We start from the raw sequence: 17,108 nt of genomic DNA, 5'->3' as shown, positions 1-17,108 counted from the left end.
AAAGAGTGATTGTGTTCTGGGCCTGAACACAACCACCTCTGTCTTAAGTAGTCTGCACACTGGCTGGCTGATGTTCACCCAAAGAAGCTCTTCTGCTCCAGTTTAGAACCAGTGATCTCTTTTGATAATAATGTCTTTTTTAGCAATACTGTGTTATTATAACTGAAATGGCACTCTGCTTCTGTCAGCTCCAGGGTGTCTCCTAAGCAGCAATCACCACTTTGTTATCCTCCTATCTAAGGTTTTCTTTTTCCTGGCTATGTTGCTGTACCATCTGAGTGGGCTTGTTCCCCAATACCTGCAGTTCATCATAAGGTTTTCTTTTTCCTGGCTATGTTGCTATACCATCTGAGTGGGCTTGTTCCCCAGTACCTGCAGTTCATCGTTTTCATAGGACTATCCTGTAACTGAGCATGAGTTTTTCCAAACACAATCATGTGCCTAAGCAGCTTTTTGCTAGTGGTTGAGAGGGAGGGGATCTGTGTAAGCGTGCAGCTGAAAGAACAGTTAGCTCACCCTGCAGTAACAGGGCTGTTCAGCAAACAGCTGTCTGTGTGCTTTCCATGGCACTGGCACCTCTGTGGCTCTGACAGCCTGCTCTTCTGAGGCTGTGTCTGCAAGGAAATAGCAAACCTCCTGTGACTGTTTAGTTCTTGTCTCCCAAAAGACAGCAGGGTTAGAAGGGGAGAAGATTATCAAGGGCAAAAGTGCAACATTGCAAAGCCCATGATATATCTGTGTCTGTGCTCTCTCTCAAAAAAAAGAAAGGAAAAAAAAAAAAAGAGGGGGAGGGGGGGAAAAAGGAAAGAAAAAAAAATCCATGTGACCAGCATTTCTAAAATCTATGCTCACTGTCAGGAAAATAACTGTTTCTTCTTTGACATGAAAGACTTTAATTCACTTCTAATTTATTAATCCAGATTTGCACTGTGAAGAAGCCCTACTTATTTTCATGTGAAAAATAGAAGGGGATAGTTCTTAAGCTGCAGCTAATCGCCTTAGCTCTGCTGAATCTAAATGGAAATTTGCCAATTTACACCAGCCCTAGCTTGATGTTAGTTGATATCAATCCAGCAGTTAGGTTATTTTGAGAAAAATATACCCAGTGAACTTTGCATTGCATTTTGTTTGCTTTTAGAAACACCTGATTGGTTTTCATATCTGTTATTTTGTTGTTGTTGGGAGGTAGGTGTATGGATCTACATATGTTTATGTGGAATGCTTGGATTCTAAAGCTCAGCCACACTGGTTGAAAACAAAACTGTGCTAACTGGAGCTACACAAACTCTCTCTTGCCTGTTTCTTGGCATTGCCTATTTCCTTCTTCCCTCTTGCTCATGCCCCTTGCGTATATGAGTTCTGGAAAAGTTGTTTATATGAGATAGATTTCTGAAGAGATAAATTTGGGATTTGTTCACAAATGCCAATGCAATTGCTTATCTTTAAATTCAGCTTACTTGTGCTTTTAAAGGTGCTGGGATTATTATTTGGTTATACATACATAGATTACTAAAGCTCATACAGCCTTATGTAGGAATAAAAGAACTAAACCATATAAATTAAATTAAAAATAAGTGTGCTTATTGATGATTACTACTGTTGCATACTGACTATATAAATTGACACAGTACTGTATGACATCGCATGGACAGTGCATTTTATTTTATTCTGCAACTCAAATTGGAGCTTATATTGTAAATTCAAAAAGACCAACTAAGAAAACTGCAACTGACTGAGATGTAGATGATATTTCCAATGAATAGATATAAAACTAGTACTACCTGAGTTTTGATATAAGGTGAGGAGGAGGTAATAAAGTTTGTAAAGTGTTTGCTTCAGAGAAGAGTCAAACAATTTAGTCAGCTTTTCTCATAACCAGTAAAGTGGTCATGTAATGGCACTTAAGAGGAAACATTTTAAAACTGATTTTAAACAAGGTGTTGACAAAGCATGTAATTTGTGCAACTTCCTGACATAGGTATTATTAAAGATGAAAGGTTTAGTAAGGTCTAAAAATAATTAGGCATTTGAATGGTGATTATTTGTAGTTACATTAGAGAAGAAGGCATTATAGGCCACAATCAACTGGTAATAATATTCAGTAGAAGTTTCTTCCCATTGGAAACTAATTCTCAGTTAGCTCTTACACAGAATTTGCAGCATCTCCTGAAGCATCTGATAGTGGACACTGCTGAAAATGAGCTAAGTTTGAAAAGGATTACTGAGACGTTGTAAAAGGATAGTATTTACCCAGATGAGGTGTATGGTGATACATGTATTAAGACCTGTCAACCCAAATCCATGCTAAAGTTATACGACTTCGAGTAAAATTTTTAAATAGCATCTAGTAGATCTTGCTTCAGTGAAAAATAGCTTTAACAAATATGTGCACTTTACATTTAAGTTACTTTTGGGGCTTCTTTGGGGAGTGTGGAAAAGGAACAGAATGTCTGACTTTGGTCCTGATCAGATATGGTGATTTAATTGTATTAAGTTGAATTAATTTGTGCAGAACTTTGCCCTTCCTCAAAATTTAGTTTTCAGCAATTTTTTATGGTTCCTTTAGTATTTCTACTGCTTGTGGACAGCAGTTTTGTTAGATATCCTGACGTTATGCTCAGTGACTGTGCTCCTAGTCTGGTTCATACACTTTTTTCCTCCATGTTATTGATGCCTTCAGTCCTTGTCCCTGATCATGGACCTCAACTGTTGGTTGTCAAAATTTGTGCATACAACATTAAAATATTGTTTGTTAATAATTCACTTGTTCTTCTTTGGGACAGGCAGGCAGCTTGACCAAACAGAATTCGTTGTCAGCTGGAGGTAACTTGTCATTTTCCTTTTCAAGTAATGAGTCCAGGATTTCATCTTGGCTACAAACTTCTGAAGACATGGAAAAATGCTCAAGAGGTAATGATATTTGAAGGAAGTTGAAAGTAGTCTAATATTTCCCCTGGTTTTTCTTGACAACAAGAGTACTACACCATAAGTAGTCATCATAGCTATAGTTTTCTCTGAAACTGGAGGGAGGGAGGAAAGCGGTGATTGTTGATTAACTGGCTACTCACTTATTTTCAAAAGGACTAGTGATTTTGGATGTGAGGGTATCAATTGTGGGTACCTCGTCAAGGAACCTGTATGTATCAGTACATTTTCTTTTATAACAAACGTCACCTTCAGTAGTAAGACTTGAACTTTTTTAAGCTCAGTATTCAAAAAAGGGAAGCATCCAAAAACTAGTTATTCAAAAAGAACTAAGTCTTTGTACTTCAAAGACATGTTCTGCTTTCATGCTTTCCTAAGAGCATGAAGATCTTTCTCATGTTGGTAGTGTCTGTGTGTTACTTACTTGGTAAAGCTCTACCTACCAGTGAACTTCAGCTGTAATACAGAGGAACCTTATCTCTAACTCTGAATGTACAATTCAGTCTTGATGCCTATGGCATTATTACCCTCACCATGAGGAGCTCTGACTAGTCCCAAACTGCAGTACTTATCACATTATTCTCATTTTTTCTGCAACCAACTAGGATAAAATATCATGATCATTATACACACCATATAGATGCATTTCAATATTTTGAATTTGAACTTGAAGACAGAAGGATACAAGGTTTTTATTTGGTCGTCCAATAATGTGCTTTTAGTCAGTGAATAACTTAAGCTAGCTACCATCCAAATAAGACTAACCTACAAAGAAAAAAACTTCCAGTGTTTCTGTTATTTGAGGGCAACTGAAAATATTCTCTTGTTCAAAACAGACCTCTCCAACTGTCACGCATATTTATTGGAAATGAACCAGCTGTTACAGAGCATGGATGTTCTTCACAGGACATATTCAGCGCCTGCTATAAATGCTATGCAGGTTTGTTGTTTAAAAAAACAAAACCAAAAAAAGTTTTTCCTTGCAATTCCAAAAAACAACCCCAAATCCTAAAGGATCAAGGTATTTCTTCTTAGCTCAGCTAGATTTATGGCAATCTGTATTATTTTTGTCCTGTGTGTTGTTAAAAGGTTGGACCTTTTGAAAGCCCAAAGAAGGAAAAGAGAACACACAGAAGGTGGCGATCCAGAGTTGTTGGGAAAGAGGCTAAAGGAATGTTACAGGTAACTTCAGTCCTTTCAGTGCCCATCTTTCTTCAGATCTTCGTTATTGATCGCTTCTTGGTGTGACCAGTTTAGGAAATATGAATCCTTTCTAAGTAGTATCCTGTGCTAGCTCATTTTAAGTGGTAATATATCAGACAAAACACAAATATGTTGTCATTGATATCCACAATAGGATCTATGCTATTACCTTCAGGAGACTGGCCATGTTTTTTACCCATGTTTTCAATCTGCCTCCGATTTGGAGGTTTGTGGTGGTGGGGTTTTTTTTATCAGTATTGATTTTTACAAATTATCCAGATGGTTTTGAACACATTTGCATCTGGAGACCATGTGATTAGATACTGGATAAGTGGAGAAAAATAGTATAGCATATGCTACAGTTCTCAATGGGCTTGTTTCTTAGAGTTTTGCCAAATCTCCAACTACAGTATCTTGGGCAAAGTTATATCTATGGTTTCATTTGCCAGATGTCATCGACTCCAAGCCTATTGGTAATTGACAGTAGTTTTTCCATTTTTGGTGTATCCAACATGTAACCCAGGTGGGTACAATAAAACAAAATTTTCTTTACAGTTTGTAAAAACATCTTAAATGGCTATCCTCCTTACAGGTGCCTTCAGTATTTTCTGCCCCTATGAGACTGCATGCTTCAAATCCAAATTTATCTACAATAGATTTTGTAGAGGAGAAAAATTACTCCGATGGCTCTGAAACATCATCAGAATTTACTAAAATGCAAGAGGACTTATTTCACATTGCACATAAAGGTAAATGAAATTGGGTTTTTTAATGTGCTTTTATATCATCACAATTTAAATAATGATGTGACTAATGAGAATGCTTCCTGTTTAATGTTTAGAAAAAGCAGAAAATGCCCTCCCTTTCTTTAATTCCCTTGAGCAATTGCAAATATTGAGATCTTGAGTTATTTTAAAAAAGTGTCTTTATCACCACTTTTTAAAATTTTTTATTTAATAAAGGACAGCCCTTTGTCTTATGTGCTAAAAGCCTAGATTTGATTATTATTTTGCTGAAAGGTAAAAATTGTAAAATCAGTTGCTATAAACACAACAGCAGATTATACTCTTTTGTGTTTGCATGCATATGTGTGTATATGAGCACATGTATGTTTGTATATCCAGTGTGCTTCAGTGTATTTCAGAGTCAACATTTGTTGGTGATGCAAGGGTTGCTATGGTAGTAACCTATTTTTAGTGAATACAGAAGAGTAAAATCATGTAAAGCAGCCAGAGGGGCAGCTTGATTGGAAATGTTTCTTCTCTCAGAATAATTTTTCATTAGCAGTGCTCTGCTTCATCACCCTCACACCATAAACATTTTTATTCTTTAAGTGATCTTGGCGAGGAAGGCACTTAAGCATTTATATCTGAAAGACTTTTGGAAGTATTGGGTTTGTTCCCTTTTGCACAAGATAATGGTTGACGTTATCAATAAGCATTCTTTGCTTGTTTTTCCTCTCTGATGCTGATGTATCTTGATTCTGTTATGTAAGGAATGTGTCTAAGTAGTAAATATAAAAAGTCAATTCTAGTCAAAACTGATGTATGTTTTCCAAAAAGAGAAAAGAAGTGGGGATGGGGCACTGTTGGAAAAGTTGCTGTTAAGCGGAGCGAAGAAACCACCCACTCAAGATCATCTTACCGGAAATGTCCATGGGGTATTCCTGAAATTTTGGTTGGATTGACCCATGCTCTTCAGGGCACAATTGACTTGGTACTGTTTAATGCAGTATCGTTTTACTAAGAGTACAAAGAATTTTTTCCCCAAGTTGCTTTATGCCACACCTCTTCCCAAAAAGGGTAATGAAGAAAACTTTTGCTTTAACTTTTGATACAAATTAAATAAAATGTAACACTAGTACTTTATTAAGTAATAATTCTTGAAAATTTAAGTTGGTATACAACTTATTAAATGACCTTTAAGGTTACTGAAGATTCTGGTCATGTCATCCACATATGAAAGGCAAACAAATAGATCATAGTGGATACATCTTCCTTTCCCCCCCCCCTCCCCCAATACTGTTAAAGATTTCTTCAAATAGTTTGAAGTATGAGAATTAGGTTTGGTAATGGTGTGCAGTGTTGAAATATACCTTAGGAATATTTTCTTAGAAGAGTAAATTATGTTACATCAAATACTCAATGATTCATGTTAACTTGGAGTAGATGATTAGAAGAGAGAGGTACCAGAGATTTCTTGTTCTTTGCCCTTTCCGTGCATCCATGCTCAGATTTTGTATCTCCATTTCCCTGTAAATGGATACATTTTTGCATTGGCAGTTCTTGTGAGTGTTTTACAAGGCTTGATTAAGCCCTCAGAAATCCTCTAATTCTCCAGTTAAAAGAATGTTGAAATCCTACATAAATATTACTCAAATTTTTATTCCTTGTGGTTAAAGAAAAGATTAAATGCCTTAAAAGTAAAAGTAAAAAAAAAATAAAAATGTTTCAGGCTGGTGATACTGGCTCAGGAAGGAGTAGAAGTAGCAGTGTAATGTGTACAACATTCAGGATCTGACGCTTTGAGTCACTAAATCATCTAACAAGCTGAAATTTCTTTATCCCAAAAAGAGATAACAAAACTCAACACCACAGTTGACTTGCTTGTGGGGAAACAACTAACTCTATAGCTATGGCACAGTATGTGTTATAGCTGCTTTTTAAATTTTTTTTTTATATGTAATTTTTTTTTCTTCCCTCTCTTCTTCTCCCCCACTGGAATTCTTAAAGGAATGTGGAATAGAGTCATGACCATCTGAAGATTCAAGCTAATTGGGGAACAAAAGCAAGTGAAGAGCAGATGTGGTTAGTTAGCTTTGTTGCCATCTGTCACAAATAATCAGAGTAATTTTGACTATGGCTAATACAGTCAACACAGTAGCATTTGCCATAAACATTTTTCCTACTAAAAAAATCTACCCTATAACCTTGATTAATATTACTTGTTTTTAGTAACCCACCCTGGATCTCTCAACCTGAATTCTTGTTTCTGTCACCGTAAATGATGTTTCATGAAGTTTTACATAATTGGTATGTATACAATTGGTAGCTGTTTTTAACTGTTACTTTTTATGAAATGGTTCTAGTTTACTTCACCTTGAGGTCAGCTTTCAGCACCATATCTGCAGAGAGAGAAAAGCTGAAGCAGATGCTGGAGCACGATGCATCCTCATCTCCATCTGCACAAATAGTTGGTTTGAAGAATGCCTTAACATCTGTAAGTGACATGCTAAAGCTCAGCAAGTTTCATTGTGATCAGATACTACTTTTAAATTTTATAGTAGTTAATTTCTGTTTCTTTAGTGTCTGTTCTGTGCTAGAATTTGCAGTATTGAATCATAGTAAGTTATTATATACATGGTGTTTTTCAAAGACTCTTTCCTAAATGTTAAAAGTATTGTGAAATCACGCAACTTTGATAGATTGATTTAGGTATATGATTGATTTAGTTATTTATATAGTATAATCTGTATCATTTGATGTTAAGAATCAGAGGGCTGCTCTGTGATGATGAGTCTACCTTCTCTCATAACATACACTGTTTAATCACTCAGTTCTTGTAGGTTGTGGGTTTTTCTTTTTTCCTAAACAGCACTCAAGTATTCACTGTATGACTTACATAAAAGAATGGTGACAGTGGCTGAAAGCACTCAGCTATTCTTTCTAATGCACTAGAGCTTCACTATGCTGCACCAAGATACTGCAAAGCAAATTCAAGTACAAGTATTTATAAGTATTTATATTGACTTTTAACCATCATTATCTCTTAGTTATCTAAAAGCAGCAATGGAGCTGTTCAGGCAGAGTTCTAAATGACAAAAGATTGTGCTCTTTAAAAAGATGTGGGTTTTTGGTTGATGTGGTTTTTGTAATTTGTTGAGACCAGAACTTTCAGGCTGATCACGTTTGAACACGTCAACCAAACAATGATCTGATTTCAGAGCAATGAAGGCCAGCATTACCATGGTCTTAAAATTTCAGTGTTTGTTGCAATTTCCTAATCAGAGGCAGGGGAGACTCTCTGGCATTGATAAATGTGATATAGATCATCTTAGAATTATTTCAGTATGAAAACTTCCCTTTGCTTTACAAAAGCTGCATATGGTTATAGTTTTTTAAGCATATAACATGCCTCTTTGCTTAGACCTTTAGAGGCTGTGATGTCTTCGTAGTATTTAGAGAAAGCTGAAACCTGTTGCATAATAACTATACTCACTCACTTGCACTTATTTGCTTTTGGCTTTCAGATGTTCCACTTCTGTTATTTGAATAGGTGACTTTTATTTTTCCGGTGTTATTTGCCTACCATTTTATATCAAAAAAAATGCATTTTAAGATTTCTGAACTCAGTGAACACTCAGTTTAGCGTGAAATTTTTTTCTGAGTAATGAAATTCTGTTGTCCATCTTCATCCTCTAAATGTCTTTTAAAAGTCATGCTTTTAGGTCTTATCTGATACTTAATAAGCCTTTTGTAGCCCATCCAGAAACCATCTGTGAACCTTGGCCGTTTCAGCAGAGGTTAGCACCTGTGAGAGCTATTCTTAGCCTGCAGATCTGTAAAGCTATGATGCCAACAGAAATTTTCTCACCCTGTGCAGCAGAGATCCTGTAGGAGAAAGGAATAAGCTTCCTTTGAAGACATATGGAAGCACACATATGATAAACTTGACATATTTCTAAGATCTCCTCGCAAGAGAGTCCTGTGTTGATGACTTTGACTTAGTGTTTGTTGTTATTCAGTTTGTTTTCTGTACCTGAGGAACAAAAAAATCAGACTCACAGGTTGAAAGCTACCAAACATAAGTCTATTTTGCTCTCCTCAGCCTGTCAGGGGAAGAAAAGTGAACAGATTTAAAGTGGATAAAACACCACAAAATTAGCATCTCTGCCTCTACTTCTCCCTCAGTAAGATAGTATCCTTGACCTACACACGGTCTAAGAAAAGCAAATGCAGAACGGGGAAAAGTACAATATTTTTATTTTGAGGGGAGGAAGAGGACGGTAGAAGAAAACACTTTGTGGCAAACAAAAATTGGAAGATGCTATTACAGGAAAGCTGTGTAAATTCTTTTTTGCACTTATTTGATGTTGTGGGTATAACACAGTGCTGTCCACTTGAACACTTGACACAGAAGTGATACATGCCTGTATGGCGAATTCAGACCACGCATATGTAAAGCCAGAAGTTACTTTCTCCCCTCCATCATCACTTTGAGCTTACTGTCTTTCCTGCCCTCAAGACTATTTCCAACAAAAATTACAGTTGAAATCAGAAGCATTTGTGGGACAAAGTGGATGTGTAAACAGCAGGGTTCTCTGCATCCTAGTATTGACTCAGATGACTGAAATCGGCAGTAAGTATTCAGTATTGTTCCAAAATTAGTAACCCAATCCTATTTTGTCAGAGATATTTTCATTGCAGGCAGGGTTGCATTCTCTTCCTACAAGTCTACTCTAACTGACATCTGTCCATCAGATGCACTCAGTGTGAGTGAATAACATGTAACAAATATGAGTTTGCAGTAGAAGCTTTTTATTCTGATCATTGCCATTATAAGCTGATAGGACAAAAATTGTACCTGTCTGAATTTAAGTCTTATTTCTCTGTCAGTGGAAGGCAAAGGGAACTGTCAGTATACCAGGCTGATGGGAAAATCGAATGGTTTTGGATGTGGCAAGAGCCTAGAGAGGCTAGGTTGGAGATAGGGGTGAAGGAAAGAAGCTTGAAAAGAAAAAGGATGCCAAAAATTCATTTATAACTTATTAAATCAGCTTGCAAAACCTGGTAACTTGAAATATCCTTGCCATCTTTGGCTTTTTTCCTCCATTTATGAGTCTTTTCCCTCACACTGAACAAAAATAGTTTTAATTTGAGAGATAAGGAACAAGGTTTGAAGCATTTATAATAAATGATTTGCTGAACCAGTAAAAAAATCATGTGGTAGTGGTGTTTTATACTGCACTTTAAATATTATTCTCCCCTTTTTACACAATAAAGCCACGTTCAAGTTAGTTGAGAGAACTTTATATCCCCAATATTTTTGTTAAATATTCCAGGCAATAGCACAAAACACAGATCTTAAAGACCGGTTACGCAGAATACATGCCGAATCTATGATCCTTGATTCAGCATCTAATGCAAAATCAAGTCCAGATTTGGTGAAGGTGGGTATGGATTTCCTCTTTCAGTGATGTCTGTTCTTCAAGCCCCTACATCTAGACAGTGCTGCATAGCTGCATCTTGTCCTGTTCTTCATGTTTTCGCTATGGTGTGTTGTGTTAGTAAAATGAGTCCGCTTTCATGTATGAGTAATTTCTGATGATGCATTATGTAATATTTGATTTCAGAGACTTTCCTTGTGAGCAGTTTTCCCGAGCACACTTTCGTTGCTTTTTGCTACTGGTTCCTGGTGTTCTTCCTCGTCTCCTGCTGCTTCCCATTCAGCATGAACAGAGTTGCTGCCTTGTTACCCTCCTGCTACTGTTTCTCTCCCCCTTATTTCCTTGTTAACTTTCAAGTTCTGTAGTTCTTTCTGTTGCGTGTCTAAATATTGTTAGCCCAGAGTGCTGGCTACCAGTGTGGCTCGTATAAGGTTTAGAACAACAATCAGACATTTCCATCAAAAGATCAAAGAAATGACATGTACAAGAGCTCTTTCAGCCATTTAGTTTTCTTTGTGTGAAGTCAGAGAGTCTTCTACATACCCATTTATCCAGTTTGAGACGTACTGATGTTCAGATAGTGTTTTGGCTTGCTGAAGAATGCATGTGAATATGGTGTATTTATAGGTTATAGGATCTACGTGTTAATGGTGCTAGTGAAGGAAGCAAGGACTGTGTTATTTCTGATGGATTTTCCTAAATGTTAACTCATACAGAAACTTCCGCTGTGCTTGTGGTAGAAATCTTTTATTAGGATTTGGGTGGATGTAACACTGGGGGTTTTATATAACTTATTATTTCCTTTTATTTTTAAAACCGTTTAGTCATTCCGTCTGTTCACTTCTGGTTTAGTTCTGTTTTAGCAGAGATATGTTTTGGTCATATTTAGCTGTTTGTTTTTTCTTTTCTTCTTTAAGGTAGTTGATCCTTCTAATGCCTTTTGCTTTTAATCCCATGAGAATTCAAACAGCACTTAACGTTTGTCTGAATAGCAGTTTAATGCATTGTTTTTCAATTTCAGGAGTTCTTTATTTTCTTATTTAGTTGAGGTCCTTGCAATGACAATGGATTATTTCTGAAACTTGTTCTATGCACTATATACACACACAGTCATAAACACACACAGTAGCTTTCAAAACGTCCTTTAGAGGTTTCATTCACAAATTCCCTCCAGCATAGTTTGGGATGGAACTTAATGATGAAATCATTTATACTGGAGAAGTTTTGGTTTAGATTTGCCTGAGGACTATGATTCAGTAGTGCTGTTGTGAGGAAGACAGGGCCACTGCACAAAACTTGGCTCTAAATGATACATCAGGTGCTGTGGTAGACCTGTGAAAATTGAAGCAGTATAAGCTAGTATCTCAAGCCTCTGCATAAGGTAAAAGTTTAGTTTGTCTGTTGGGCAGTTCACGTGGTAGTTTATTGTGCCAGAGTGGGAACATGAAAGAAGACAACTTGAAACTCTCATGTGATAGATATAAAAGCCTGCTGTTCTTTTATGAGCTTTTCCTGCTCACTTTCCTTCTCAGATTTAAAATAGTATTGGAAGCAATCCCAGTGGTCCTGCTAACATGTAAGATTTTTTTTTATTTTTTATTTTTTCACTTGTAGGCTAGTGTAACTGCCTTTCCACGGGAGAGACAATGTTGAGGTTTCCTGTTTTCTTGCTACTGTATCAGAAGAATTTTTTTTAAAAAAAAAAAAGTCTTTTGTATGATAACAGTTTGGTTTGTTACCATGTCACCATTATCAGCACATACTGAATAACATTCCACACTATAGTAAAATCTACCAGCAGAAAAGCTTTGAAAGAAGATTTGTCAGTTTGATTATAGACTTGTCAGATTGTTCATTATGTTGTTCTGAAAGTAAAACACTACGATTTCTGCAAAATTATGATAGGGCAGTCATGGTTACAACTTAGTAAAGCATCTCATGCAGAAAAGCTTGAGAGCAGCTAATAGACTCCTTTGGGCCAGCTAACCCTTTTCCTTAGTGTTGGTAGAGTTATCAGGGAAAACAATAGTGCACAATGTTCTCTAGCTTTTTTACTGCATTCACAGAATGAATAAGTCTCACTGATCACCCCACCTTTGCTAGGTCATCTTTTGGAACTCTGCTTATGCCAACGATCTGTGGAGCTTCCATGGAAGGAGTTACCGAGATCTCCGTGGCAGTCAAATGTGCCTGCAGCGGCAAAAGCAATGTCATTTACATGGCTTTGATAATATGTTGGGTTTGGTTAGCATGGAGCTATCTCAGGTGTAGATATGAAGGAAGGCTTTCCAAAGCACAGCATAGAAAGTTATCTAATGAAGAAATGGAGCTGGGAAAGCACTGCTATTATATAGAAAGCAACTTTGCCCCTCTGAATTTTGTATGCTACTGCATCGTGGCCTTTGCATTAAGCAAGGCTTGGGAAGAAAAGACTAATTCATTTGCTAAGATCAGAAGGGAAAGTGAATCTAGGATGTAATATAAGGAGACTGGAGTTTTGTTCTTTTGGGGGCTTTTTGATGATACACTTGTGTATATCTGACTAAATCACTCAAATATGAAAGCTTTTTTTACTTTTTCTTTTTTTTTTTTTCTTTAGGGAAAATGTACATGCAGCACCATAACTGATTTACTGACTATGCATTGCTTTTTTTTCCTCCTTTTTTTCTTCTTCTCTTTGGTCTGTTTTACTTTGGTTTTAAGTCCCTCTTTGAAACACATGCTACCTTTCACTAAATTGGAGAGGAACATGTGCAATCTTCTCCCAGTGTTTTACAGCCTTTTAAGTTATGTGACTGTGGAATTGCATGCATGAATGCTATTTGTGGTACTTGTCCTCTCAAAACTTTTTATTTCTTTAAACAGGAAAATTCGAGAGAAGAAAGCAGAGGTCTGGTTCACCAGGTCTCCAATGAAAGCAGACTATCTATAGCGGACTCTCTCACAGAATTTTTTGATGCACAGGAAGTCCTACTGTCTGCTAGTTCTTCAGAAAATGAGGTCTGAGCATTAAGATTGACATCATTCTGATGTAGTTTCTTATCTGCTACTTGACGGGCAGTCTTTGAGTGTTTAACTGCACATCAGATGACTGCCAGAAAATTAGAATTTTCCAACCATTTAGAAATTAATATGCTGCATGTATTTATTTGTTGTCATTGTCTCTTCACAGTAAAATGTGACAATTATTATGGAGAAGTCATATGCACATTGAGGCAAATGGCAATCAGGTAGCTAGTATGCAGATACTGCATATATTGTACTGTACGCCTTGGTTACACAGGTGCTTAAGAAATTGTATCACAGAAATATATATTCATACCTGTCCTTGTGGTACCTGTAGGTACCCTGGGGCTGATGTCATGCATATTGAAACTTAGTAGCTCATTTTGTCACCTCTCGGACTCCATAAAAACCTTGGGTTTTGGTATGAGGAAAGCCTTCTTAGCTGTCAGGCCAAGATGAAACATGTCTCCACTAAAAGAATAGTTGAATTTTCAGTGATGGTGGTCTGTCCCAAACTCAGTTGTGTCTTCTTAGGACTTTACTTTCCTGTAATATGAAAACACAGCTTAAACAGTTCAAATCTATTAAAGCAATAATTACAGCAGAAAGTAACAGTTTTCATGTGTATATGGGGTTATTTTAATGAGTGATATATCTTGCTTATTTCCCCGCTCCATACTCAGGTATCAGATGATGACTCATATGCGAGTGATATCAGTGATAACGTCTCAGAAGATAACCTAAGCAATGACATGGAGAATGAAAGACAAACTTTAGGTAAGTTTTGTGTTTTATTATACCATGTTTTAAGAATCTTCTTTGTTTCTTTTTGTTTGGGATATTTTTTTCTTCTCTTACTAGAAATGATTTAATGGTTTTGAGATTTAAACAGCCTGTGTTTTTTCTCTTACAGCCTCAGATTGTTTTTTGAACAGCACATTCTGGCTAATCTGCTTCACAGGGCCTGGGGACCGTTGATTAAGCAGGATGATGGTTCTGTGTCAGCAGAGAGACACCTACACCTATTTTCTGGGCTTTTTTTGGTGCAACTCCCACTCCTTTTCAGTTCCTTTCATGGCCACATGATTTTTCAAAGTAGCAAGACCTAGCTGCTTTCTTTTTTTCAAAAAGTAATTTTCTTCTTGTCACTCTGTGCTTTCAGTCTGCAATTTGACAACTGCATTCAGAGTTCTGTTGTTTTTAGCAGAACTCAGTGTTTAAAGGAACATGAGAATAATTACACACTGGCAGGCCTGCTGTATGACCATAAGGATTTCTTTTTTGCATATTTTAATCATAATAGTCTTGTTAGTACATATGTTTATTTAACTGTCTTGCTAATTAGAGACAGAATCAAAAAAGAGGGAGAAGAACTGGTCATAACAAACTTATTGGATTTGTGCCTTCAACTCCTTTCAGCTAACCACAATGTTCTTCCCACTCTATCAATGTATTTTTAGCTTCAAAAATGCTGAACAGTGGTTCCTTACTAGCAGCTGTTTCCTGATCATCTCCAAGGACCAGTGGATCCCTATGAATTTGAGTAGTTTGGTATGCCTGGAGATCTGTTGTATTCTGTAACTGTTTAAAAATTAAGATTTTTTGATTTTTTCTGAAGATAGGAAAGAATACAGATTGATTTATCTCACGATCTGGACCTTAGAAAACTGTACTAGTGTGGCTGTTCATCTTTTTTAACAAAGACTGTCACTGAACCTCTTCCATATTAGCAGCACCTCCACATGCTTCTGGTACCTGCTATTTCTGTGCTTTGGGCAGCCTGCCACTCCCATTAATAGCAAACTGGATGTCTTATTCCTACAGGGTTTTAGCTGAACCATAAATGGTGGGATTATGATAAAATCCTCTGACCACTGTAATGTGGAAGGTCAGACCAGATGATGATAATGGTCCAGTCTGGCCTTAAAAGTCATTGAGTCTAGCTGGAGGTCAGATGCCTTAATCTCCTGCAGTATTGTTGCTGGCGGTTTGTCACAGCTCTTGCAAACCAGAACTGCAAGGGCTTTTCTTTTCGTGAGGGCTGGGCAAACTTCATTGTATAGAAAATTTGGTATCTGAGTATCTCAGTCGTTTCTCTACTCTGTTTTGTCACCAGTTTACCCTAATTAACAGGCTGGTCCAGAATATGTAGTTCAGTCAACTAGTATTCTGCTTTCAACCAGAAGCTGTCAAAGGACATAGCTAAATCCCATTTCAGAGAGCTCTTTTGAACAAAAATAATTTTTTAGCATTTACCTCCTTTGTCTCCAGATATCGCTTCATTCTTGAGGTAACTAAGGGACCATCCTTCTTTTTGGCCTCTTCTGATATTAAATAAATTCTTCCAAGAGAAGCATGGGAGCCAACCTCTTAACAGTTTAATTTCTTCAGATAAATTTTTTGATTCATAGTGCCCATGGCATTTTTATGCAAAGAGATAGGCAGTAGACCACAAAGAGTTCACCTGTCCTTGTTACAGTAACTTGGTCATATGAGATATTAGGACTTCTAGTTTGTGAGTGGCAGGAAAGATGGAAACTTCTTACTCAAAATTTTGAGGTTGCTGATTACACTTGAAAACCAAACCTCTATCTGAGGCATGGGCTAGCATACCTGTCAGTGATGGAGAAGTTAGCCCTTGTGGTTGTCTGTACTTTGTCACTGTTGGAAGCACTGCTGATATCATGCTTATGTCAGTGGACCAGCAGAGGAAATACGATTGAAATCATGCATTTAAGAGCAGTGATTCTTTGGGCATGTGCAGCATGGGAAAGATGTGCACTCCAGTGCTATTTTAATTCCTCCAGGACAAAGCTTTTTGAGGAAAGCCAGATGAGGACAGGGGTTGACAGACAGGGGCTGTACCTGAATCACAGAATTTATTAGGTTGGAAGAGACCTCTGGGATCATCGAGTCCGACCTTTGCCTTAACACCGCCATGTCAACTAAACCATAGCACTAAGTGCCACATCCAGTCTTTTCTTAAACACCTCCAGGGATGGGGACTCCACCACCTCCCTGGGCAGCCCACTCCAATGCTTGACAACCTTTTCTGTGAAGAAATATTTCCTAATATCCAATCTAAACCTCCCCTGGCGCAACGTTTCCTCTTGTCCTATCACTAGTTACTTGGGAGAAGAGGCCAACCTCCGCTTTCCTACAACCTCCTTTCAGGTCATTGTAGAGATGATCAGGTCTCCCCTTATCCTCCTTTCCTCGAGGCGAAACAACCCCACCTCCCTCAGCCGCTCCTCAGAAGACTTGTGCTCCAGACCCTTCACCAACTTCGTTGGTGTCTCCAAATGGTAGCTGATTCTAGGGCAGGAGCTTCTTGAGTGCTTCTAAAGACGTGTAAAGATAAAGTATGTTCTTGTAGTGGCAACCATATTCCTGTCTGAAATGAGGTTGATGTACAGCTGACCAATGTAATCACTTCAGACTAGTGCCTGTTGCAGAACCTTGTAGCTCTGTTTTGATCCTGCCGCAAATCATTTCATGGCACACGTAGAACTATTTATCCTGTTCCAATTGCTTTGACATAGCAACACAGACCTCAGATACTCATGTCAAGGACTCTTGACATGAATCCTTTTTTTTTTTTTTTTTTATCTTCAGCAAACCCATGGCTCCACAGTTGCTTCAGCTTTTCCACCTTTAAAACAGGCCATTTCTCTACCAACGTATGGGTGTATCTAAAAGCCAACATCACTAAATTTTTTTAAATGCTAAGCACTATGGGGAGCTCTGTAGAAAAGCCTGCCTGTAAATTTGTGGTGCGGTAAATTTCCCTTGTAGGAGTATGCAAAAA

The 17,108-nt window shown here is 37.4% G+C and overlaps 1 protein-coding gene across 4 annotated transcripts in view; it reads left to right on the top strand.

The window, feature by feature from the left end:
* OSBPL3 (oxysterol binding protein-like 3) overlaps positions 1 to 17,108 on the top strand; it is a 43,967-nt gene that overhangs the window by 11,282 nt on the left and 15,577 nt on the right. Inside the window, exons 6-13 of one of the 4 annotated variants that reach the window (XM_009699001.1) lie at positions 2,784 to 2,910; positions 3,762 to 3,865; positions 4,015 to 4,107; positions 4,721 to 4,877; positions 7,217 to 7,347; positions 10,190 to 10,297; positions 13,160 to 13,294; positions 13,984 to 14,077. In XM_009699001.1, the coding sequence (XP_009697303.1) occupies positions 2,784 to 2,910; positions 3,762 to 3,865; positions 4,015 to 4,107; positions 4,721 to 4,877; positions 7,217 to 7,347; positions 10,190 to 10,297; positions 13,160 to 13,294; positions 13,984 to 14,077 (949 nt within the window). The remainder of the gene's footprint in view (positions 1 to 2,783; positions 2,911 to 3,761; positions 3,866 to 4,014; positions 4,108 to 4,720; positions 4,878 to 7,216; positions 7,348 to 10,189; positions 10,298 to 13,159; positions 13,295 to 13,983; positions 14,078 to 17,108) is intronic. The other 3 variants (XM_009699002.1, XM_009699003.1, XM_009699004.1) reach the window with 3 other exon arrangements.

The sequence above is a fragment of the Cariama cristata genome, unplaced genomic scaffold (genome assembly GCF_000690535.1).
Source record: "Cariama cristata isolate BGI_N322 unplaced genomic scaffold, ASM69053v1 scaffold6384, whole genome shotgun sequence".
Lineage (NCBI taxonomy): Eukaryota > Metazoa > Chordata > Aves > Cariamiformes > Cariamidae > Cariama > Cariama cristata.
Note: the sequence above shows the minus strand (reverse complement) of the source record. Positions and strands in the feature narration are given on the sequence as shown.